At 43.4% G+C, this 26,618-nt stretch overlaps 1 protein-coding gene across 1 annotated transcript in view; it reads right to left on the bottom strand.

Moving 5' to 3' along the window:
• Nucleotides 1-26,618, bottom strand: part of Myo3b (myosin IIIB) — a 314,924-nt gene that overhangs the window by 167,844 nt on the left and 120,462 nt on the right. Inside the window, exons 9-15 of the mRNA XM_005065170.4 lie at nt 17,182-17,278; nt 16,117-16,233; nt 15,414-15,518; nt 12,162-12,245; nt 10,917-11,119; nt 6,328-6,426; nt 5,870-5,984 (exon numbers count right to left, since the gene is read on the bottom strand). Of these exons, the coding sequence (XP_005065227.1) occupies nt 5,870-5,984; nt 6,328-6,426; nt 10,917-11,119; nt 12,162-12,245; nt 15,414-15,518; nt 16,117-16,233; nt 17,182-17,278 (820 nt within the window). The remainder of the gene's footprint in view (nt 1-5,869; nt 5,985-6,327; nt 6,427-10,916; nt 11,120-12,161; nt 12,246-15,413; nt 15,519-16,116; nt 16,234-17,181; nt 17,279-26,618) is intronic.

The raw sequence follows: 26,618 nt of genomic DNA, 5'->3' as shown, positions 1-26,618 counted from the left end.
AAATGAAATTTGGTGGGCTTCTAGATAAGGCTTGTAATGGGAGGAGCTGGCTACTCAAGAGGAAACAGGTCTTAGAACTTAGTCCCCTCCTGCTCCCAACAAACTCCGGGAAGGCCTAGGGCTCCACACTGAGTTAATCACCAATGACCAATAATTAATCAGGTGTGTGTAAGAGCGAACGTGTGTGAGTGTGTGAGTGTGTGTGTTATGATGTGTAAAGTCCACAAAACCCCAAAACAGGTTCAGGGAACTTCCAAATTGATAATCCATGGAGGTGCTGGCAAATGCCTAGGGGACATGAGCCCCTTACTGTTTACTGCCCATCCATTTTTCATTTGGCTATGCCTGGGTTGTAACCTTTATAATAAATCTGCCACCTTAAGTAAAATGTTTTCCTGAATTATGTGATCTAGTTATTAGTTACACTACTACTACTAACAACAACAACAACAATAAAAACTAGAGCTAGTTATACCAACTAATCAGGATATAGAATAAGGTCATGGTAACTTTATAGCCAGTTTAGAAGTGTAAGAAGCCTGGGGCTTCCAACAGGTGTCTGAAGTGGTAGATCATGTGGAGCTGAACCCTAAACTTGGAGGATCTGATACTAACTCTAGATAAATAGATTGAGTAGAATTGTAGGTCACTGAGTTGGTATTAGTGACTAATTGATTGAGAATTTTAGAAAAAAAAACAACTCACATATTTGTTGACATAAAATTGAGTAAAATCCTTTCAGATGCCTAAGCCCTGAAAGTTGAGCATATAAGTAGCATTAATGAATTAAAAATAATGCATTCTTTATTATTTATTTAAGTTGTGTATTTTCTATACGTGAAATAAGGAAACATCTAGTCCAGAATTTTCTGAATTTCATGCTAATAAACAAAGCTACTTCCATAAAATATATTCAAACGGGTTATTTGATTTAATACTGTACACAACAACCAAGTAATAGGAGCTGTCACTAGACCACTGATAAATATTGCCCCCCAAACTGAGCTTCCCTGCAGACATTACTCAGTAAAGCCTAAAATCCGAACACAGGCCGTAACACTGACATCTGCTGGATGCCTGATAATGCTACAAAGATAAATAGGATTGGAAGCCCGGCTTCTGCTGAAGATAAGTATTGTTCTTCCAGCTTCTAAATCAAGGGCAAGATGTCATGTTTCAGACTTGAAGAATCCCTATTTAATCACACGACTTAAGAGTGGCTAAGGAGAACACCTACCAAATGGGTTTTTTAGAACTTGCCTGGATTTAACATGACAGCCCCTCATTACCGTGATCAATACAGGATGAGTCCTGCCGCATGCATCAAGCGACTCCCGGCAGCGGCTGATCTGAGAGTTTGAAGCCAAGACTGTAGTGGTGAGTTCTGCTTCTACCATGACTGTATCCAGCCTCCTCAAGGGGTTGTCTAAAACTCCCTTCACTCTAAGGAAAAGTGTAGTTCTTCTAACAAACACACACACCCTGTCCCTAACATACAAGCCAAGGCATCTCCCCTCAAAAGGCTTCAAACTCTTCAGCACTATGCTGATGAGCTCCAAAGAAAATGGTCACCTGAGACCATACTCTTGAGATGAACAACTTACCATGTTGCTTGTCTTCAGTGCTGTGCCCAGGGAGTCAACAAAAGTGATAATCTACCTCTGACCTCCAGTGAGAACATTTAGATTCAAACACCATGTGGACTGCATACTTTGCTTAGGTCTCCCTCTTTGGATCAATGAAAGAAGCAGGGATGGGCTCATCCTCTGGGTGTGCTCCCTGTGGGGCTCATCCTCTGGGTGTGCTCCCTATAGGGCTCATCTTCTGGGTGAGCTCCCTGTGGGTCATCTCTGGAACTTCCCCCACTCTACTCCATGACCCTTACCAGGGTGTGGGGGTGGCTAATCACATCGTCCTTTCAGACCTAGGAACCTCTACCTACCACAGAGTTCAAAACAGCATAACCAGCCATGCTAGAGCTCCCAATGCTGTGTCTGTCATGGGATGGCTCCACCTTCCCAAAACTGCTTGTTTAAATGGGAAATCCCTTTTACTTTCCTTGATTTGTTTTCTCTTGCTTCATATAGCTATGGAGACTTTTCTGTGGAATTTTTTTGTTGTTGTTTTTACGAGTCAGGGTTTCTCTGTATTGTTTTGGAGGTTGTCAGTCCAGCCTGGCCTTGAACTCACAGAGATCCGCCTGCCTCTGCCTCCAGAGTGCTGGGATTAAAGGCGTTCGCCACCACCATGCGGCTGACTTTTCTGTGGAATCTTATGGCTCTATGTTTATGTCTAGTCTCTAACTTTCTATGCAATACAATGACAAAACATCACTCAGATGACAGATTTATTAAGAAGGTTTAGCATGTCCTCTGAATGGGTCATCTCAACATACAGGTTCTGAGCAGTTCAGTGTCCCACTGATCAGCAACAGTAGGAGAGGGGAGGGTCCTTCTCCACCGAAGCTCTGGTTCTCAGACAGTTCTTCCCAAGGCACGTGTTGCCTAGATGATCGTGAGGCCAAGTTCAAAGTTAGGAAGGACTTGCTTCTCATTTCCTGAAACCACTGTGGCTTGGCTGGCTCCAGGTACCTCAGGCTACTGTCTTTCTTGCATCTCCCTAGAAATTTATTCCATCTCTTTTTTTCCCTCAAAATATCCAATTTTCACCAGTTCTGCCCTAAACAGTGTATCAGGGTCAGCTGAAGATTAACATATTACTTACCGCTTTGGTAGAGGCTTCTGACATTTAGTGACTTAACAGTCAGTGTATCCCCTCCTTAAGCCTTTCAATTTTAATACATAACTCTTCAGAATCTCTCTTCAGAAGTATTACTTTGATTGGTGATAGAGTTTGAAAAAAGAGAAGAAATTTTGCCCTGAACCTAGGTTTCTTTCTGATGTCTGTGTCCTGGGATCTGCAGCACAGTCTACTCTCTATCAATGTATGCAGCACCCAAGTGCCTACGACCTGAGCACACTTCTGCTCTCTGTCATTTATGCAGCAGCCAGGTTCCTGGGATCTGAGCACATGCCCACTCTCTATCATATGAAGCTTCCAGGTTTTCATGCACTTATAAATACTACAACTCAACTTACATATTATGTATCCTAACATACAGTTTGTTTGGATAATGCTTGTACCAGCAGGACCAGCATTATTTAATATTAAACCGAAACAGTGTGGTTTTGACTCAAGACATCTCAGCTGGGTTTAAGGTCAAACCCCCATGTCCCTTGCACAGAGTCTCCATCATTACTGGAGGGCCCCTTCTACCTAGGAAGTTTCTTAATGGAGCTCTAAGGGCCAAGTGTTCTTTTGAATGCCCTTGGATTGTGCCTGGAATTAAAATCCATCCTCCCAAATCTGCACTAAGGTTTGCATGCCATGATTTTGTTGTGAGTTTTTTGTGGGGTAGGGGGAGCAAACGAACAGAAAACAAACTTGAGGAGTTCCCACAGGGAACTAGGGACCTTCTAGGAAAGATCCGGAAATATAATTTTAATTGAATTGGTCAGTTCATTTAAGCTCTGTTGAGAAATGACTGGCAGAAAATCGTTAGAGAAATTCTGTTCCATCAGCTGTTTGGCATCTGCTGCCTGATTCTGTACAACCTAGTCTTCCTGAGTTTAGTCATGGTCTCATGACTTTATAAACACGACATGAAGAGAGATAACCCAGAGGAGCAGGTTGTCTGAGGAGATAAAGGTCAGAGAGATAAAATCCATCTTCTCCCTTGCATTTCCGAAGCTGATAATTAACTTATGTTAGTGTATTTCCAAATGAATTGATGTGAGACACGGGGAAGATACACACGGTGACACGACACGGGGAAGATACACACGGTGACACGGGGAAGATACACACGGTGACACACTGTCGCTTCCCTGCTATGCACTGGAGAGACAGACACACACAACAAACTGCCACCCAGGGGCACACGTATAGTGACGTGTTACCACACCCCTGCTGTACACTGGAGAGAGGACAGGCATTATACTCCTGCTGCTCTTTGACCAGGCATGCATTAAGAAGGTTAGCCATCTTTCTCACTTCTTTCTTTTCCTATCCACTTACACTGTCATTCTCTGCTTTTATTGTACCCACTCCCCCACGCTCCAGAATGAACGGCCTGCCTCAACGACATAACACTGAAATGCGTAGCAGCTTCCCTTACATTTACTGTTAAACCATCGGCATCTGTGCTATTATCAGCAGCCATGCTGGCTAGCTCTTCCATCAACCGCACACAGCCATTTCAGAAGAGGGAACCTCAACTCAGAAAACGCAGCCACTTTCTGGATTGATAGCTGATGTAGAAGGACCCAGGTCACTATGAACAGTGTTAACCACGGGTGGGTCTGTAAGGAAGCAGGCTGAGCAAGCCGGTGAGTATCATTCATCCGTGGCCTCTGCATCAGTTCCTGCTTCCCTAGATAAGCTTTAAAGTGAAATAAACCCCTCCCTCCCCAGGTTGCTTTTGGTCATGGTATATTATTTACAGCAATAGAAACCCTAAGTAACAAAGAAGCCTATTTCTATCAGAGTAATATCCTTGTGTGTTCTCTTCTGAAACCAGGGCCAATCACATCATAGCGTTCTATCACCACCGTTTATTCATGGAAGCAAGCCATCGTCTGCCCCACGGGCTCCCTTCTCCGTGGATCCTGTCCCCCTTTAAGGACATATGCCCCACACTTTGGCATGACCTCAGGCATGAGTTTGTCCTTTAAACAGCTTCATTTCTACCTCTGCTGTCAACTCATCTGATGCCAGGTAACTGATAAAAATGAGCTCCATAAGTTAGTCACCATAAAAATCCTTTAACAATGCAGGAAGCCGTTAAACTGCCCTCAAAGGAGCTGAGAGAAACATACTTCTATTTTTATCTTGACTTTTGGGATATTTCCCCTATCCATTTATGGTATGTGAGAGGCCAACAACCACAAAATGAGCAGATATCTAGGAAAAAAAATGAAATGCATCATTAGGACTAAAATCAACTATGCTAGGGAGGAAAGGACAGGTCACACTCATTGGATTACAGGAGCACTGCTTTATCCTTGCTGTCCCAAGGTAAACAGAATGCTCTGTAATCTAATCTCCTAAAATTTAACACTCTAGCTTCCCCCATAATCACTCACCCCCTGTGCCAGTTAAGCGAAAGAGCCTGTACGCTCTTACAAAATCCGATGGCATGAAGCCCAGAAACTATGAAATAATGTATCATGGAACAATATTTGATCCTAGAGTTATAGATACTGTGTGTCAATCCTATTGTATATTTGATAGAGAGAGTCTATGTGTAGTATGATGAATGGGGCATAATGCCTACAGCCACAGTTAACAATGTGCAGTGTGGAAAGGGAACGTAATTGCAGAGGCATTGGGAGAATTACAATTAGTTTGTCATATGCATAGAGAGCTACTCTCAAAAAATATGTCCTAGGGTTTAGAAATATCCTATACATTCCCCAACTCCCCCTTTCAGGAGCAATATCAACTCAAAATCGGGCAGTATTCTCTTGGCATCTGTTGTTATAACCAGGCTGAATTTACGGCAGTGGTAATAATTGATAGGTGTTTGGTCCTTATAGCCACACCTCTCATAATTTATGTTCATTTGGGCATCTTGTTCCAATTCAGATTCTGATTTGGTCATTCTTGGATGGGTCAGAGTCTGCACTCTATACAAGCTTTCAGGGAATGACAAAGTTTCCGACCCTTAAACCATATGTTTAGTAAACATGTTATCTTACAAGTGGCACGCATTTCATATGTGTCCAGCAAGTTAAAACACACATGCCTTCTCTCACGCCCATCTACAGACACTGCCAATGAGTTCGTGTCTCTCTTGACCAGCATGTACCTTGTTAGAGAATCCAATGACCCTGAAGCAATGCTGAATGGCTTCAAACTGTCTCTGGTAAGACTCCTTGGAAGTGATGTCCTGCATGATTCTTCCTGTTTCGGCAGCTATGTATCTGCACAAAGTGGAACACGACCCAGCCCAGTAAGTACTCGGTACACAGCACTGTAGGCCAGGGCAGGCGATGCCCGGGCTTCTTTGCAAGGGTATTTCCTTCCCAGGCTAATGCTGTGCCTGGGAGAAATGGCTGTAGCTTTCAATCACTCGAAACAATGCAAGTGCCGAGATGAGTTTCTTTCCCTCTCCTCTTGCATATTTAACTTAACAGAATGAGTTTCCAGTTAAGGAAACAGCTCCATTTACTTCTCCATTTGTCAACGGCTTAACTGAACACTCATTCAAAATTAACCAGCTACCTCCTCACCACCCGCAGCAAGGGGTCTTGCAATAACACTTACCTAGGAGGCTTCTCCTCTGGAAGCCTAAACTCAGAAAGTTTCTTTTGATGATAAAGACCAGCATAGATATAGTAAAATATGTGAAAGTTTTTCTCTCCCCTGAAAAAAAATTGAGGAAGAAGTTTTAATTGTACCATATTTCAGGCTTTCCTGACCTAAATAATTGATTCCGTTTCATCTGCTGTACAAATTTATTTTGCAACAAATTTACATATGTAGGCAACTAAATATGTATCATCCCAATTACAAAACAGCAATAGCAGTAATATTCATACAGTAATAATGACAATGGCACTTTACCAAAAGCATGTATCTTCACTATAAGCTCAAGGAAGTTCTAGAACTAATTCAGGTAGCAACTCAGGTTGCATGCAACTATCTTTCCATGCAGCTACTGGTCCTTCCTTTGCATGCAACAATCTTTCCACGTTGCTCCTGGTCCTGTGCATCTGTGTCACAAGCCCTTGTACGTTCAGAGAGTGGGAGTCCAGCCTACAGAAACCAGCCAAACCCCTACTTTACTGGAACCTCAGACAGGAAATGCTTGGGAATCCCATAGCAGTCAAGAAAGAATTGATTTCAGAGCTAAGGTTTGCACTCTCCCAAGGTGTGATGCTTTCAGACACCCATAAAAATGTCATCCCTCAGTCCCCAATGCCTCCTGCTGTCCACCTCTTTTTGTTTGTTTTGTAAGTTTGGGTTTGGTTTTCTAACATGTAGGGGGCGCTGTACCTGTACGAATGCCTGTGCATCACCTGCGTGAACTACTCATGGACATCAGAAGTGGACGTTGGATTCTGGAACTGGAGTTACAGAAATTTGCTAGGTACGACATGGGTGCTGAGAACCAATCCTAGACTGTCAGCAAGAGCAACAGCTGCTTTTAACTACCATCTTTCCATCCCTTGTCCATATCTTCTAAGCCGCCCTGGACAGACTTCCCAGTGTGACCATTATGTCAGCAAACGATACAAGACATGCATGCCTAGACACTGCACAGCATGGGGCGGTGTCATGACACCAAAAGCATGACCATTTTCTGATAAGTAATCTTCACTGCTAGACCACAATGGATTGGGGAGTTTTAGAAACTGATAACTTCAGCACAATTTCGAAAAGTACAGCCTTAGATCCCTCCCCCAACCCTTTTTTTTCAGCTGACATACCTATGGTGGGAAATCCTGCCTCACTCTATAGGAAGAAGCCTGGTTTGTCTCTTCCTCTTTCCCTGTCTGTGGCTTGGGCCCACTCCTTTCTTCATCCTCTCCCAAGTATCCTTATCTTCCTTAGGCTGTTAGACCTGCTTTATCACTGTATTCTAGATGCCTCTACTTGCCATTTATTGCTCATTTGTTCACTGAGAATTACTGTATTGTTTTACTTATCTGGATTTTTCCAATCGAGGATCTTGCACTTTCAAGGCAAGTACTCTACCACAAGCTACAACCCCAGCCATTGGCTTACTTCTTGTGATCCTCCTGCCTCCACTTCCCAGTGCTGGGATTACAAGGGACATGACACCATGCAAAGCTGCCCTTATTATTTAAAACACATTTTATTGTGTGTATTTAAGGTATGCAGTATGACACAGAATAAACATAGATGCTTTTTAAAAGATTATTATTTAAATGGATAAACTTACTAAATGCCAATTATGGAAGGAACTACTCTGGATGCCAGAGAAACAGGACTAAGAGGATTCACACCCCTCTGGAACATTCCTTCCAGACTGAGTTAGGTGGCTGTAAATATTGTCTCATCTTGCTTTCTCCATGTGTCACACAGGCCTAATAATGCCAGCCTCCCAAGGTTGATAAGAGACTTGAATGAGATGGAGAGTTGTTAAGGCTTTTCAGGTCCTGTCCTTCTAATTGTGGTGCCTCTTCCTTTCTCTGGGCACACTCAAGTGTTCCATTTCCTGGTCTCCCATCTCCAAATGATGTCATCTGAAGATCTGACAAATGGACATTGAATAAACAACCTTCCCGAGACTGGCCAAGTGTAAGACAGTTCTCTGAGCTCTTGTGTGCAGATTTCTCTCTCTCTGTTTCCCTTCTGTCTACAGCTCCTCACAACTTTTACTCAAGCTTCAGGCATTGTGGATTCGCTGTAGGGTTATTTCTCTGGATGTGGCATAGTGATTTCCATTCCCAGCATTATTCTTTATAACAGCCCCATGATTGTATCCTGTAAAACCCTCATGACAAGCTCCCCTCTTGTTTTACCTAACTCTCTTTTTCTCCTGTCTCCATTTTGTTGGCTAACTCCTAAGTGACTCACAGATCTCAGATTAAATGTCTGAAATCTAGGGAACCCATATTTCCTTCTGGACCTCAGATGCACTGGCTAGTTTCACATCAACTTGACACAAGACAGGGTTATTTAGGAAAAGAGAACCTCAATTGAAAAATGCTCCTACCAGATTGGCCTGTGGTGCATTTGGTGTAAGAAGGAAGGCTGAGCAAACCATGGGAGCAAACTAGCAAGCAGCACTCCCCCATGGCCTCTGTATCAGCTCCTCCCTCCAGGTGTCCCACCCTGACTTCCTTTGATGTTGGACTGTGATATCAAAGTGTAAACAAAAGAATTCCTTCCCTTCCCAAGTTGCTTTTGGTCGTGGTGCCTTGCCACAAATGGAATCCCTCTTTCCTCATGAACCCCACACAACTCCTTTTCCTAAACCAGGTCCTGTGTTCTCTCCTCTTGGCCCATTTTACCTTCCTAGCACTTACTCAGAAGCACTATAGCTTCCAAACACTGGCCACATCTGCTCTGTTTATTTATTCATATGGCAATTGTGAGCCTCTCACTCCCTGATCCCCACTGTCACCACCACACACATCCACTCCAAACTCTTGACATGAGGACCTTGTCTGCCTTGTTTACTCTGGCAGTCCCTGCAGAGAGCATATTACTGTCATAAAGCAGGCATTCACTAATGAGTGGCTGTGTGCATGGAGTCCTGCTTCTGAGAAACACTGATGTCTTGTAGTAATCAAAACCACTAAGAAGAGTGGCTAACACTGTTAACATTCACCACATCACACATTCTTCCGATAGTTTTATACAGATGAACTTGTCAGTCTTCCCAGCAAACCCATGAGACCATTGCTGGTAGCATTTCCATTTCACAAATCAGGCTCAGGAACACTCAGTAACCGGCCCAACGTCGGAGTGTCAGAATCGGTGTCAAGCCGAAAACAACACGCTGTTGATGACTATTACTGATTACTATAATGATTTTCTCCACACCCCCAAACAGGGTTTCCCTGAGTAGCACGGGCTGTGCTGGAACTCAGTCTATAGACCAGGATGGCCTCAAACACACAGAGATCCACCTGCCTCTGCTTCCCAAGTGCTGGGATTAAAGGCGTGTACCACCACCACCCAGCTATAATGCTTTTCCTAAAACAGAATGTTGTAGTTTGAATAATGTCCTTCACAGGCTTGCATATTTGAGCACTAGGTCCACAGTTGGTGGCACTGTCTGATAAGGTTATGAAACCTTTAGCAGTGAAGTCCTTCTGGAGGAAGTGCATGACTTGGGGCAGGCTTTGATGTTTGACTGTCTGACCAGACTTCCTGTCCTCACTCTAGGCTTCCTATGTGTTGATAAAATGTGATTGGCCAGCCTCCGGCCCCGGTATCATCTTTCCCAGACATGATGGACTGTATCCCCACTGGAACTGTAAGATAAAGCAAACCCTTCTTCTCCTAAGCTTTTAATCATAGTAGTCTATCACAGCAAAAGAAAAGTAATTAATATATAGTCTAATTGCATTATTTCCCAACTGAAAGAAGTATTTGTGGAATATTCCCAGTGCTCTTTTTATAGACAACTTCACATTTAGGGATAAAGTGAATTGTTTTATTTTGTTTTGTTTTGTTTTGTTTTGTTTTGTTTTTGAGGCAGGGTTTCTGCTTGTTGCCCTCGATGTTCTGGAACTCTCTCTGTAGACCAGGTTGGTCTTGAGCTCAGAGATTCACCTGCCTCTGCCTTCTGCTGGGATTAAAGGCATGCACTACCACCATCTGGCTAATAAAGTGGATTTTTAAGGTATGTACAAATTAATTATTGTTAAATTCTACCTCATACAATCAAGAGAAGCAGATATACCACTCATAAAGCCCTCCCCCAAGCTCTTTGCACTCTTCCCCTTTATGCCTTTTAGGTAAAACAAACAAACAACAACAATACAAAGCCAAAAACTCCCAGGGAGGGCTGGAAAGATGGCTAAGCTGTTGAGAGCACTGGCTGCTCTTGCAGAGGCTCTGGGTTCAGTTTCCAGGCTGCACATGACAACTTACAACCATCTGTAACTCCAGATCTAACTTTCCTCCTCTGCTCTCTCAGGGCAACAGGCACTCATACAATGACCAGACATACATGCAAGTAAAACAGCCATGAACAAAAGACAAAAGCAAGTCTTAAAACAAAAACAAAACAAACAGATTAACTACCACTGATCCTTCGCTTTAAAAATCCAGGAAGACTAAAGGGTAAAGGAAGATGGGACCTTTAAGATTCCCGAATCCTCCAAGTTTGGATTGGCAGAGCAAAAACAGTGATAAAATACAAGTGCACCCACGCTGCCTGCTTTATAACTCTGGATTTTTCAAGGAGGTACTCGGAGATTCTTGCCCCCATCACAGCTCCAGCTGGTGTGAACATCATTTCCAGGTACTTCCCAAACCGACTGGAGTTGTCGTTGATGGCCGTGCAGGCGTTCCCAAAGGCTTCCACCAAGGAGTTCACTTGGAGAATTTTCTGGCGTAAGGTCTGATTGTTGGCCTGGGGGGAACAGACTGCAGTTAAGAGAACCCTTCGGAGGCAGACGTTCCAATAATGTCTCCAGGTATCACACACACACACACACCATCACCATCACCACCACCACCACCACCCATGCTCCTTTTCTAAGAAGTCCACTTTGGGAAAGTTAGTGTCAACCCTGATGAAGGAGTCACCAGGTGCCATGAGTCACATTTGGTGGCCGTTTGAAAGTCTGACCGCATTGCATAGAAAATCCTTGACAGGTGTTTACCGCTTAACAGTTTAGAACACAGATATCCTCTAACTTTTCCACTATGCTCTTCAATAAACCTCAGTTCTAATAAAGGAGTCCTCAAGCCCTTTCTTTGTCATGTGATGCACTAACGCCAAGTCTAGGCGCTCCCAGGCTAATTTTGCAATCCTTCCTTTCTTGTCCTTGTCCAGGCTGCAATTGTCGCTCAATGGATTCCATTTGCTATCTTCCTTTCCTCCTGTCTTTCTTTCTTTCTTTCCTTTCTTCCTCCTTCCTCCCTTTCTTTTTTTGGTGTTTTAAGTTAATTTTTTTACTCTTTTTTAATTAATTTTATGTATCAACCACATTTCCCTCTCCTTTCCCTCCTCCCTCCCCCCTCCCCCCATCCACTTCTCAGACTGGGTAAGGTCTCCCATGGGGAAGTCAACAAAACTTGGCATATCAAGTTGAGGCAGGACCAACCCTCCACCCCCTCCCCCATCAAGCCATTTGCCATTTTCCTAATCACCCCAGTGGCTCTGACTCAGTGTCTAGTCACTTCTCCCACTTAACCACCCAATGTTTGTATTACACTGAAAACACACAAAATGATTAATTTGCCCACAATCTAGTAAATCCACGTTGGTATTATGTCTCTCACTACATGAAGTAAGGACAGCATGCTGGCATCTTAAGAGCCCAGCTATCAGGAGGCAACACAACAAAGATAAAATGTTCTTATGATTTCTGATTTAAAAAAGAAGACGATGAATACAGTTGGCTCTGCAGGGGCTTCAAGCCATGATACAGAGTCTGGTTGGCCCATACCTTTCCCAAGAAAGTCAGATGCTGAACGATGAGGTGGGCGCTCTCTGTCTTCCCTGATCCGCTTTCTCCGCTGATGACAATGCACTGACAAAATAGAGTCAGGGAGAAATCCAACAAATCACCACAAAGAAGCAACCGTGCATTTGGGTGTGGTTTTTTCACATAACGTCCTCCACTCCACTCCTCCATTTTTCACTGAACTATCCTGGGACTCTTTGCAGTATATAAAAGCTGGGACAGCTGCTTGTCATTGCGAAGTATAGATGTAGCATTGTCTGATGGTGCTGTTCTTAATTGATCCTTGTAGTTATTTGGTCTATTTTTGTTGTAAACTATATTGCAATGAATAATCCTACACACAGGCCATTGTATCTACATTCAGGTTTATCTGCAATGTTCAATCAAAACGTGTTTGTAAAATAGCTACTACTATATTGCTTGGCCAGGGACCATAGCGGCTGGGTAACTCACTAGAGTAACAATTTGTGTTCACTAGCATATCAGAAAGGGTACAAAATCCAGGGCCAGCTGTAGGGAGCCGTGAACGGGGCCTGTGGAGTTGAGGTAGTGTCACACAGACAGCAGTCTGCTCTCTTGTCGCCTCACCACACGGTGGTGATAGGCTAAACGCAGGTGTTCAGCGCTCTTTGAGTCTGTGTGTCTTTTATTGTGAGTGAGGTCAAATGCCTGTCATATGCTTAAGGTCAACCACATTTTATTTTTGTTCTTGTCTATAGCCTCTGCCTGTTTTTTTATTTTTGTTCTTGTCTATAGCCTCTGCCTGTTTTTTTATTTTTGTTCTTGTCTATAGCCTCTGCCTGTTTTTTTATTTTTGTTCTTGTCTATAGCCTCTGCCTGTTTTTTTATTTTTGTTCTTGTCTATAGCCTCTGCCTGTTTTTTTATTGGAATTCTTTGTGCACAAAGGAAATCAATGATAAGGTAGAATAAAAACAACATATTTGACCGTTGTCCTTGGTCCCTGGCAAACAGCCTCTTGGAATTTCCTAAGTGGTGGGAGCATCTTTTGCTCAGGAGGAATGGCTCTAACCAGAGCTCTTCTGTGCACAGGGCGGTTCCACGTGGGAGCCAGACTACCTCTGACGGGCATGGGCAATGAGAAAGAACAATGTAGCTGGAGTTTCTTGTCGCATCTGGTCCCACCGTCGCTGGCACCTATCTATTATCTATCTTGGGTACCTTCAGAACAATAGCTGGTTAGAGGATGGAACTTTCAGGACACCCCCCCCATCTTCCAGGAAGGAAAAGAGGTTACAAATTGAGTTCAATAAACCCTTTTATTGAAAAGAACTATTTACTATTCAAAATATTCTATTAGCATATATCCCTTGCACAGAGTATTGGATTTCGAAGATTTAAAAGTATAGCATGTACTTTCACTATATTCATCCCAGTCTTATTCCCTGAGTTACAAAAATTCTGAATGACTTATTGAGCACTGGTGTTTTGCCTGCAGGTATATGGCTAGGTGAGGATGTCAGATTCCCTGGAACTGGAATTACAGTTGTGAGCTGCCATGTGGGTGCTGGGAATTGAACTTGAGTCCTCTGAAAGAGCGGCCAGTGCCCAGAGTTATAAAACGTCTTAAACAAATGAGATGTGGTGAGTCTAGGAGTGATGGCTTGAAGGCCCTGGGGAAAGTGTTCAGGTGAAAGGCAGAGTCCTGTGTGCTCCTCCCTCCATCTGCCCCAAGCGTGTCTCCCATGTGGCTGCCCTGGATGCACCCTAATACTCCAATAAAGACAAACTGAGTGTTCTCCTTAATCCTTTGGATTGTTCTAGTGAATTAGCAAGCCCGAGAGAGGATCGTTGGAACTCCTGAACTTGTACTTGGCTTGGCAGGAGTGTGGGGATCCTGGGTACTCCATTGGTGGCTGGCCTCTGACATGTGGCCATTTTTATTGAAGTGAACCTATAACTTGTGGGTCCTGTGCTAACTCCAGAGTGTGTCAGGGCTACACTGAATTGTAGGACACCCTGGAAAAACTGTTTGGTGTTGGAAAACACAAAATTTGGTGTCAGAAACAAAATGGGGGTGGGGGAAGAAAAAGATAAAAACAAAACCTACAGCAGGCAAGCTTTTTAGCGTGAAAGTCATGTTCTCCCTGGGAAATTTGTGGACAGTCTGTAAATGTAATAGTGCAAAGATGGTCATCTCCCATGTCAGGAAACCTCTGCCCTGTGAATTTTATTATGCACTGGTTTGAGCCAGAAATGTCCCACCTAGTTTAGAGCTTTGGTGGTGCTCTTTGGGGAGGTTTAGGAGGCGTGGCCTTGCTAGAGGGTGTGCAGTCCCTGGGGAGCTTGGAGAGCAAACGTGCCCCGCCTACCTCCAGTTTGCTCTCTTTGCTTTGTGTTTGCAGTTCAAGCTGAGCATGCTCAGTTGCTGCTCCAGCTGCCATACATGCTTACTGCCACACTTTCCCACCGCATTAGAATCTTACACATCTGGAAATGGAAACCTAATAAATACTGCCTTCTGGAAGTTTCCTTGGCCATGGTGTTTTATCACAGCAACAGAAAAGTCACTAATACACACTGTTAATAATTTTGTCTACCCTCAACAGACCCAAAAGTTTAGACGTCTTTGGTCTCTTGAAATACATACAGCGTAAGCTCTCATGCAATTGTCTTGTCAAATTAGGCTATCTCTATTTGTTTATAACATACAGAAGTAAAGGAAAACAAATCTAGCAAAATGGAGCCTACCTTTGACCCAGCCATGCTGTGAATTAGAAGTCTAGACAATTACAGTTTATGACTTAAGTATGTGTTTCACATTGAGCTTAAAGTTTATCAGTCTTGGCCCTAGCCCATCAAGTTTCCCAGCAGCTAGATGATATAGGGCCAGGCATTCAGGGAGTGCAGTATTTCACACACGCACAGGTCTGGTCATAAAGATTCTGAGATATTAATAGGAGGAAATTTCATTTATGCCATTATATATCCCATTTTTATTACAGCCATTGCATGTAATCAGGTTGTGCTGCTCTATGTCCTCATTACGTCCATATTAGAAATGTCTTTATTGAGTTTCATGAGAGAAAATGAGTGTTCCCAATGTGTTATGAATCTCAAAAGGGTTTTCTCCTTCACAGGCTTCCAGTTCCCCTGTACTGCAACTCCATTTCCCATTCCTCAGACTAGCCTTAGCAACTACAGGTCCAAACAGAAGTGGCAGATGAAGCATGCTCTACCTTGTGAGCTGGCAGAAGAGGAAGGCGAGTCCTTACCTGGTCTTTGCTGGAAGTCACCAAACACTGATATGCATTATCAGCTGATGCAAATATGTGGGGGGGATTCGAGGCACGCTTCACCCCATGATAGAGCCTGGAAAACTGGAGGGAAAATGCAACTCATTTAAAAGACCCTTTAAATGCCCCACTGGAGTATGTAACATTTTCACTATCTATTACCCAGAAAAGCAAGGCTTTTCACTTTAGGGGACTCACCGCTTTTGGAAGACTTGGGGGATCTGCAGGCCTGTTTTCTGATCCCCAGTCTCCATGGCTACACCAGCTCGGATAGGGCACTAACTACCCTCTTCTGCCTCTTCCTCTACTGAAGGGACAGAGTATTTATAGCTTTCCCATCCCATAGGGCAATAAGAAGTGACCCAGCCCAGTACTTGGCATGTAGTAATCATTCAATAATTGTTAACTTTTATTGCTACTTGCTTTAAGAAGTTTTTCCCAAAGATAAAATCCCATTTATGTTCAATTATTGTTTACAGTTTGGGATATCAGCCCCATGGTAAGAGATGGGTTACATGGTTTTAATACTATTTCATTTCATTTGCATGTTTGATTTTCTTTCTCCAGTGCCAGAGTTTGAACTCAGGGCCATGGTCATATTACATACTAAGCAATTGGTTTACCACTGAACTACATCCCCAGCCCCACGAAGGAACAAAACATGCTTTAAACCAGTCCTCACCTGTGGAGAGTATATGCTTAGAGTCTGGAAGGGGTTTAAGGCAATCAGAATATCTCCGACGTAGGTGTAGATCAACGCGTCTGCATACCGCTTCTGCAGCCAATAGATAATTGTATCCTAGGAAGAGGAAAAACAGCCTTGAGAAACATAATCAGTCGAGGCAGAGATGCTGAGAGTAGTAATGAGCTCCTTACACATTTTAATCTAAAGAGATTAAAGCAACCCATTCAAATCTTATCACTCTCGATGATTTTAAGTCTCTAAAATGACAGATGCCTTGAGAAGACGCAATAGTAAGAATGTGATTAAAAGTTGCTGACAGGCATCGAGATAGCCAATGAAGATTTCAGTTGTGACTGGGCGGGGGCAGACTTCGTCCAATCAGAAGGTTCTATTTATAATTAGATTTTACTGTACGGGACAGATTCCTCAGGTTCCGGGAACTGAACTTGGGGCCTCTTGAAGAGTAGCAATTGCTCTTGCTATTAACAGCTGAGCCACCTTTCCAGCCCTAGTAAGTTCATTTCTCAAAAGTTACACTTAAAGTCTTGATTGTGGAAATATAGAATTGATCTGTGGCATGACATGTTAGTGACTGAGGCGTTGGCACTGAGGGTCCCCAGCAGTAGATTCTACAGACGCAGGTCCAACTTAACCTATCAGCCCAAGCATCATGAATGAGGAATTTTCATAGTTTCAGATTTCAGATGTGTACTATAATAACTCCACCTGTCTCTGAGAAGGAAACTTCTCCTTACACAGAACAAACAACTGTCTTCAGTGTAAAGTGCAATTATTCTTATTAAATAGAAAACAAATTTAAGTTGGTGGACTTTATTGGTAAGACCTGTGATGTAGGGGATTTGCTGGAATTTTTTTCCTTCATCATTCCAAAACTATAAATGATCACACTGAGGGTCATAGTGAATGCCCCTTGAGCTTCACTCCATAGTTAACCAAACAATTAAATTTTTGAATGACTTTAGAAGAATGTCTAGAGAAAAGACAGGCCATCTGTGTGAAACACAAGCCATCCATGAGAGCTGTCTACCAAGTATTCAGTACCTCATCCAGGACCTCGAGATTGACCAAGTCACCCTCAAGGCAGTATTTGTCAGCATCTCCCACTTGATAGGGTCTTCTGGTGTGCATCCTCTCATGCCTAGAAACATGGAGAAAGTATCAACATCCAGACAGCACATGCTGCAGAAGAAGGCAGGCGATGAGGTCGACTCACTTGAGAAGTCAGCATGTGACACATGCAGCCACCTCAGGGACAGGGAGAGCAAAGCCCGTCTAGATGCCACGCTCTACCTGTAGTGCCATCAGGGGAAGTCTCTATTCCGCCACAGTGAAGAGCTTTACCAGGTGGACCCCACCAGACATACTTTTTTGTTTCCTAAATTCCAGCTACAGCACTTTCAGGAGGCATCTTCTGCATTTATTTTTTTCCCTGCTCAGTGTGGTACAAGGTCTGCCTGAGTGCGGTGCTTCATATAAAACGAACCAAAGTCCCAAAACTAAGCATAAGAGCTCTCATTTAAACCATTCTGCATCCTGTTGAAGCAAAAGCTTTTCACTGAGCTGCAGTTGTACCTCCCTTCTCCTAATGCCCCCACCCTGACTGCCAGCACCCAAACTTTTTGATATCTTTTTTAAAAGCTACTTTTCAATGAATAATGTTGCAAGTACCAAAGAACTGACCGTGTTTTCCATTTTATCTTGTTTTCAAATCCCTTTGGGATTTCCCCAGAACAACTCCTCTCACAAGGTGACAATGCTCTGGAGACATTCTCTCAGCCTGTTCCTAAAAGTTGGTCAAGTGCAAACAGGTATCTATGGGCAACACATGGGTTATACATATTCAATTATAAAACTGATATCCTGGGGGTTTTACTTAGCAGATGTGTTTTTATCCAACACCATCTGTTTTGTTAACACGTGTGCATTTGTACATCCACATGTGTGTCCACGTGCCCTTGTGGAAGCCAGAAGGCAGTCTTCAGGAGTCAGTTCTCTTCTACCTAGACCCTAGGGATTGAATACCTGTCACCAGGCTTCTGTGGTAAGTGCCTTTACCCGCTGAGCCTTCTTCTCGGACACATACTTGTAACTGCCTATGGTGGGGCATTGCTTACCAGGCATTCCAAAATTAAATTACAGTAAGTAAAAAATCCCCTTTGGTATTCCTAAGTACATTTTGTTTTGACTTTTGTTTATTTGTCTGTTAGCGAGGTCTCATGTATCCCGGGCTGACTGACCTCTCAGGACTCACTGTGTTAATAGTTGAGGACCTCTCAGGCACTCTCCACCCCATCCTGTTTGCCTGGTTCTGGCGATCAAATCCAGGACTTTGTATATGTCATGTAAGCATGCTACCAACTGAGTCACATCCCAGCCCCAAATGCAGTTCTTTAAGCAATAAAATTAATTTAAGTAGACATTCCTATAATTTCCTGTGAGAAACTATGATACTCATGGGTGCTGGGGGAAAGTGTTGACCTCCGGGGCAACAGCTCTGGTCCCTGTCTCAGAGTTGGGATCATGAGTGAGACATTCAGAAAATCCCTAGCAGCAGCAACTCAGCCGTCTTCACCTATAAGTGGAATCACTCATGACTTAGTCCTTCTGTGCCACCGTTGGCTGTGAAAGCATACACAATCTTGGCTATAAAAATTCAAATGAGGTTTAAAATGCATCGGGCACTATTCTGAGGTCCTTATCAAAATTCGGAATCAACAGTTTGTATAACTCCTTTCATTACTTAGAATACCATTAAGTTACGCCTGTGAATGCACTCCTACATCCCGTAAGCTCACTGGTGGGTAGCGTTGCGGCTTCCCTGGTGGTGCCATAAGGGTGTCACCCTCTGGTGCAGTTCTGTCTCCCTGGGTCACACAGCTGGTTTTGTCTGACGTTTTGCTGTGCGGTACTGCACAAAAAAATCATGAATCTTCACGTGTACTCTCCTCCTCACTACAAACACAGAGGAAGTAGGTAGTAAGACACCTTCGAGTTGGCTACACCAAGTCCTCCCTTCCCTGTCACCATCACTGGTAGTTTCAGCTTAGAAGGTTCGTATGCAGCATGTTAGTCACATCTGGTACTGGAGTCAGCTTGATTGCAAAAGTCTAACATAAAACTGGGGCTTCATTTTATTTACTCTAACCAAATCAGTAACCTATATGGCTAAACAAAACGTTTTATTCATCTCTGTCTTTATCTGTAGGTGATGTCAAAGAGAAACCAAATGGAGAGCTGTCATGAGAGCTCGGTGATTAAGTGTGCACTGCTTTCCCAGAAGGCCTGAGTTTGATTCCCAGCACCCATGTTCACAGTAGGCAGCTCGCACGTGCCTGCAAACTCCAGCTCTAAGGGCTCTGGCACTTCCGGCATCTGCAGGCACCAGCAATCATGTGCACAGGCCCATACATACACATAATTTGAAAGAATAAAATGTATGGTGCATGCTTTTAATCCTAGCACTCAGGAGGCAGAGGCAGGCAAATCTGTGTTGGAGGACAACCTGGTCTCCAAGCCAGCCAGGGTTACAGAGACAGACCCTGTCTCAGAAAATAAATAAAATTGTGTTTTGAAGATAAAAAAATAAAATTGGTTTACAGGTTTTTGTTTGTTTGTTTAGTCAGGTGTGGTGATGCACAGGTATACAGCCAACAGTTGAGAGGCTGAAGGGAGAGCACCAGGAGTTCAAGACTATTTGGGCTACATAAGGATCTTCCAGCCAGACTGGGTTACAAAGGGACCTTGTATCAAACAAAGGGAATGGGTTGGGGGTGCTAATTTTCAGTCACTAAGAGCATCCGTCTGCAGTCTTGCTTTACGCTTTACTAAAGAAAACACCAGGAGGGAGCATACTTCTGCCCCCAGTAGCTATATAAGCGTAAGGGTTTTTTTCCTTTAAAGTTCAACATAAAGAAAAAAAACCCTCAACTTTTTAATACAATAACTGAATTCTCATTGTACTGACTTCAGCCAGCTTACCTCTTTCCTTGCTTATGCCTGGTAATCGTGCGAAACAAACCATTTAACAAAAAAAGTTAGCAAGGGTCTTGAGAGTTAAGAGCACCGGCTGCTCTCGCAGAGGACCCTGGTTCCGTTCCCAGCACCACATGGCAGCTCACAGCTCTCTGTAACTCCAGTTCCAGGGGATCTGACGCCCTCTTCTAGCCTCCAAGGACACAGGCATGTGTGTGTTAGGCAGACTTTGCCCACAAAGCTGATTCTGTTAAAATGGAGCAAGCATCCCCCACCTGTGCCTCTACCTGCCCGCAACCAAATACTCAGGGCAGACCTTGAGCAGCTGTCTACGGATGCTGGGAAGTGAATACTCACAGGCAGATGGGTAGAGAAGTCAGAATGTGAGACCCCACAAACCAGTGTGCTTCCTAGGGGTGCTTCCCTCCCACCACTACCAGCCTGGACTGCATGAAGGACGCCATTCATGCTAGAAGATGTTTTTGCAGGCAGCTAAAGAGGAAAGCACTGATAAACCCCAGGCTGCAATCTCACATAAACAGATTCTAGCAAAAGTTAATTCTTGGTATGCACAGACACAGTTAGACACCACCAGGGTCCAAATGGGCATTTTACCAAGCCACCAGCAGATTGCCTATAGGTCTGATACATATAACCTCCAAGAATCATGCCGATGAGCTTGAATCTCATCAAAATCTCCCCACAAAGATTTAGACAAAGCAACTTGAGAAAGATATTTTAATTGCCATTATTAGTACTGTGTGACCTCCTCTCCCGCTGATGGGCAATTTAATCTAGAGATGGATTTGTTCAAGATTGTAGTCAGCAATCTAGAAGTCAGTGTTGGTGCAAGATATTCCTACTCTGATAAAGACCATTCCACTCATTCAGCAAGACACACACTCACACATGCATGTTCACGTATGCACATGCCCAGACAAATGCATACTCACACACATATGCACATTCATATACACATATACATGCATACACATATGCACACACATGCTCCCTCACATATGCACACTCACATATGTATATACACATGCACACACTCCAGTAAGCTCTATTTACCATCTCCAGTTAGTGTCCTTCTATGAAGGATGCCTCCTTCCTTTCCCTCCTGAGGGGTCCAGAGAGTTAAAAACACTGATTCCAATGCTTATTTCTTTTTTTAAAAAAAATCCTAGACTTTAGATAAACACAAAAAGTATTATGTTTCTCTACTTATAGTTAAATTAACAAAATTAAATATGGTTTAATTTTATTTTTCTGTTTTCTTTAATCGTTTGTTCTCAGCAGTAACTACACACTCAGCTCTTCCAAAACTCTCATGCTCCACCTAGTGCCACAACTTAAGAATAGCATCTACTAACAATTTTTGCCAAGTAATTCCTTGTTTAACATAAAAATTACAGATCTCCAACTTAAAAATACCTGGTTTTTTTTTTCAGGACAGGCTCTAACGCTATAGAGAAACCCTGTCTCAAAAACCAAAACAAATAAAAAACTTGGGTTCTACCAGGAGCTGGTGGCCCAGGCCTTTAATCCTAGCAGTTGGGAGGCAGAGGCAGGTGGATCTCAGTGAGTTCAAGGTCAGTCTGGTCTACAGAGTGAGCTCCAGGACAGTCAGGGGTACACAGAGAAACACTGTCTTAAAGAAAAAAAACAACCAAAATACTTGTGTCATGTAATGTAGGAGGCACAGCTTAGAGAAAGCATAGGAGAACCAGGCTTGTTCAACACACAGGCCTGTTTCTCCGTAGGAAGGAAATGACTGATGCCTGTTCACCCAGAAGGCTGGAGTGGATGTTGTCTGACAACCTGGTGATCCTTTGCTAGCCTATGCCAGCCTTCCATAGGCATTGTTTAGTCCCTCATCCTGAGCTTAGGCTCTCAGTGAATAGAACCCAGCCTTATGAAAGAGGTCCCGTGTACTCTACATCATCCTCCAACAGAATTTATCCCTGTGCTTATTAAATCCTTTACCCTTAAGCCCTCCCCTGAGCACTGCCCATCAGTCAACAGAACTGATTCTTATCGTAAGGCCACAGGTGTTTTGCTAAATGGCAAGAGAGTTTCAGTGTAGCTATGCCTGAGGCTTGGTTATGATAGTGGAAACCTCTTTTCGAAGTTTTGCTGTACTTCAATGTGTAAGAGAAATAAACTGGGAGGCCAGACCCTGGAAGTTTTGACCCAGAGCTTGCTAAAGGGACTCCAGTTTCCCTCCTCACCTGGTGAGGATTGTTTCTCTGTGTCCCTGCCAACGGAGATGCTTTCAGGGTCCAACCAGGTTGAGTATCCCAAAGCTTAGATAAATAGCTACATATAAGTTACTGGGTAAGGGTAAAAAACATTTTATTAAATAAAGGTATATGGTAATGCATAGGTTTGTTTTTTAGCATACAAAGCATGTTGTCCACCACTTCTACTTTAACATTCTTTGTGTACACAGAAACATTATGTGTTCCAGATGAGCACTTAGGTTCCTGCCCTTGGTCCCCTCAGTGCTGAGTAAGCTATGTGCACAGAGCAATGGCTGTAAGCCACCTTCTAAGAGGAGTGTGCTGGGGTAAGGTGCAGCTTAAATGGCTCAGAAGACATTCCATCAATCTATTCTGCCTTTTTCTGTATTTCCTACTTGTATTCATGAGGCATGTGAAGTTTGGGGTTTGCGGTTAAGAGGGAAAGCTGTCTGGTCTAGGTTTGGGCTGCATGCAGAGTCAGGCAGACTTCAGGTTTCAGGAATCAAGGATGAAATTCATGTCATAAGGTAGAAATTTAGGTAATTCTGAACCACTAAATCCAAGGAGCTGAAGAGTAGGCAGAGGCCAGAGACAGGGGCTGAGATTCCTAAGACAAATATGGGCATTCGTAGAGCAGATGATGGCTTTTATGGGCTGTCTTTAACCCAGTTCATGGGTAGGGGGGCTTTTGAGAACACTAAAGTGTTTTACTCTCGCTGCTCATGTTACAGTGAAGAAATTTTGGAGTGATGTTCTTTAATACTCCCAGTTCTTAAGAAGCTGGTCCTGTGTGTGCTTTTCCCTCAGAGTACATCTTTAATCCCTTAGTTTCCTGTCTTCACATAGAGACTCCATGTAGATGGGTACAGGGGAGGTAGATGTGTTCTTACCCTTATGTGGGTGACAGAAAGAAGTACTCTAAATCATGACCCAAGGATGTGAAGGGAACAGACTCTCTCACCTGATACCTATGCATACGCCAATCACCACAGTCATTATACCAGCAGTTCTCAATCTGTGGGTTGCAACCCCTTTGGGGGTTGAGCAACAAGGGTCACATATCAGATATTTACATTCTGACTTATAACAATAGCAAAATTATAGTTATGAAGTGGCAACAAAAATAATTTTATGGTTGGGGGGGGTCACCGCAACATGAAGAACTGTATTAAAGGGTTGCAGTGTTAGGAAGGTTGAGAACCACATCTCTAGACAGCGGTCCTCTGGCAAACATATCACGAAGATCATTTCTGACCCTGTCCCTCCATTTACAGATCACAGATCCTCCTTCCCTCCCAAGGTGGAAATGAAAGGATGAAAGAAAGACTAGCATGTCTACCGGATTCCATGTTTACAGGAGGAAATGATAGCAGTTAGAGTTGGAGGGAAAGCAGGGCCAGGGATAAAGGAGAGGTGAGATGAGGAACAGGACCCAGGCTCCAAGACAGTGATCCAAGGCCTCTATAGTCATGGACAGAGTCTAGAGCTCATTCCCTTCTCACCATAGGCAGCGGTTCCAAACAATAAGGAAAGTGATGGGAGATGTAATTCTGTAAATCTGTCTCTCTTGTTGGTTGTAGAATAAAGCACTGTTGGCCAATAGGGAAGCAAGATAGGTGGGACTAGGAGTTGAGGAGGATTCTGGGAAAGAGAGGCAGAGGAGACACCATGTAGGCTGCCAGAGGAGTCAGAGGTCCAGACCCTTTCCTCTGGTAAGAGAAATACTTAGATTAAAATTATGGGTTAAATACTTAAGTCAGAGCTAGCCAGTAGCCAACATTTTTATAATTAATATAGTGTCCTGTGTGTTGTTTGGGGGTTCAGACAGTGAGGCAGGGCCCAGGCGACTGGCAGGGAAAACTACACTCTACAGGAAAGCATTGCTCAAGGCTGAGGATAGAGTTACACCACCAGTCTGTGATGTCAAGAAGTCCATTCAAATCGCTTCCACTTTAGTATACCCTCTGATTCAGGGCAAAAGAGGATAAAGCATCTTATTTGACTACAACTATACAATCACACAACTAATAGGAGACAAACCACCACAGCTCACACACATGACTCTATTCTATTGTGAGTCAAATACAGACTAGATACAAGTTGAATTCAGAGCCCATAGCTCCATGATCTATGTTGACCCAAATAACTTATAGCTCTCAAGCAAGCATATAGACTTAAAATTAAAAAGCTGTTTGAGCAGAAATTGTTATAGTAACTGCCCATATTTCACCTATGTGATTTTGACTGTAATTCTAATCAATTGACATTGTATTATCAATCATATTAAACAACTTTTGATGACATTCATACTTTCCCCAGACAGCAGCAAGGGTAAGTGATAAAAAGCAGAAAATTAATTATAGTTCATTCTCACAGCGGGGCAAGAAAGGGTGGTAATACTAATTATATCAAGGTACAGATTTATTTCTTCTCTGTCAGGGAGATATTTAGCTTCTATGTAGGGAATATACTTGGTATTTTATGTCATCTTGCAGGAGGTTTTCATCTACATGAGCACCAGGAGCCCATGGGCACATGGGATATTCAGTGTACATACATGTGTTTATATGCACATACATGCTTGCAAGTAGAAAAAGGGGAGAACAAGACTGGGAAAAGTTGGCAAGTGAGTAGTGAGAAACCTATTTTTAAAGGTCACCACTGCAGGTTGGAAAGAAATCAGAACAACTGAAGTCATTGTTTTAATCAGCCTCAGGCAAATTACAAGAGTAGAATCCAAAAGCCATTAAGCATAACAGGGAAAAAATAACTGTTACTAAATTCTCCCAGCAAATAATACTTAGAGTAGACCTTTGGCATCTGATGGTTTAACATTTGTCATCTCAGCAAGCCCCTAGCCACCTGCAGGGGCAGGGCACACCAGAACTTGTCATTTTTCTGAAGTTCACAGCTGAGTTCATGGTCACAGTGCAGCTACCCAGGGCCTTCCCTGCCTCCACCACATCCCAGAGTGATTTTCTCTCCTAATGACCCTTGTGAAGTGATAAAACCTATGTTTGCAAGTTTACTGCTCTGATCTTTAGCAGAGAGGCCACATACTGGGTGATACTAATACATTCATGGATTTGCAAAAACGGTTTTGGAATGAAGACATTTTGTAGGTCAGGGAAATAGGGACTGGTGTCATCAAACAGGGAAGGAACCTGGAAGCTTGAGCTGTGAGGCTCATCTTAGCTCTTGTGGGTCTCAAGTAGCTCTTCCACATGCAGCAGCTTTATGGAAAACCAGAGTTTGATGTGATCCTCTATGTTATACTCAGATTCATATCTAGATTTAGCTACAGACTCAATCTATGTAGTCCTATAGAGACACCTATACAGAAGCAGTATTGTATTATTGAGATTGGTCAATACGTGTCTCCAGTCTTCCCCCCACCTCATTCTATCCTCTACTAGCAGAACAATCTAGAACACGTACCTGCCTGGAGCTCTTCAGTGGGTCCCCCTATCTAAGGCACAAGTCTGAGGTCCTTGGTTCTATGGGCCTGATCCTTCCTAACTCTCCCTCCCTCGCAGCCCACACAAAGCTCCAAGCCTGCCGGATAGATAATTCACAGGATTCGCCATTCTCCAGCCCCCTCTCTCAGTAACTTCCTTCCTATCTATCTTCTATTGTATCTTCAGGATCATGGTCAAGGTCCATCACCTTACCAGGTATGATTTCCAGATAGGACAGAGAATCAGGAATGAAGGAGCTGAGATGATAAACACCCACTCGATTTTCTGCAGTGATGGTCAAGCGGCAGGCAGGGGCACATGAAGGCATTGGCCCTGCCAGGTTTACATCCCAGCTCAGCCACTTTCTGGAGAAGTTCATTGATTTTTCTCTTTAGTGTCTTCCCCAGGCATCCCAAGCCCAGGTTGGCCTAGATGCCCTTTCCCAGGGGCGGGGTGGTAGACCACAGACTTTCCTTATCCTGACACTTCCGCTCTTACCTCAGTGGTTCTCAACCTTCCTAACACTGCAATCCTGTAGCGCAGTTCTTCATGTTGTGGTGACCCCCAACCATGATATTATTTTCATTGCTACTTTGTAACTGTAATTTTGCTACTGCTATGAGTCATAATGTAAACAGATGTTTGCCAAAGGCGTCACAACCCACAGATTGAGAAGCACTGTTTTGTCTGATTCTTGTCTATGTGGCACTTTATTAGGGACCTGATCTGGTTTGCCTTTATTGTTCCTCTGCTCAGCTTAGGGCCTGACACCTATACATGTCAATGTCTCTACGAAGAATAA

This window comes from Mesocricetus auratus, unplaced genomic scaffold (genome assembly GCF_017639785.1).
Source record: "Mesocricetus auratus isolate SY011 unplaced genomic scaffold, BCM_Maur_2.0 Super-Scaffold_100004, whole genome shotgun sequence".
Lineage (NCBI taxonomy): Eukaryota > Metazoa > Chordata > Mammalia > Rodentia > Cricetidae > Mesocricetus > Mesocricetus auratus.
Note: the sequence above shows the minus strand (reverse complement) of the source record. Positions and strands in the feature narration are given on the sequence as shown.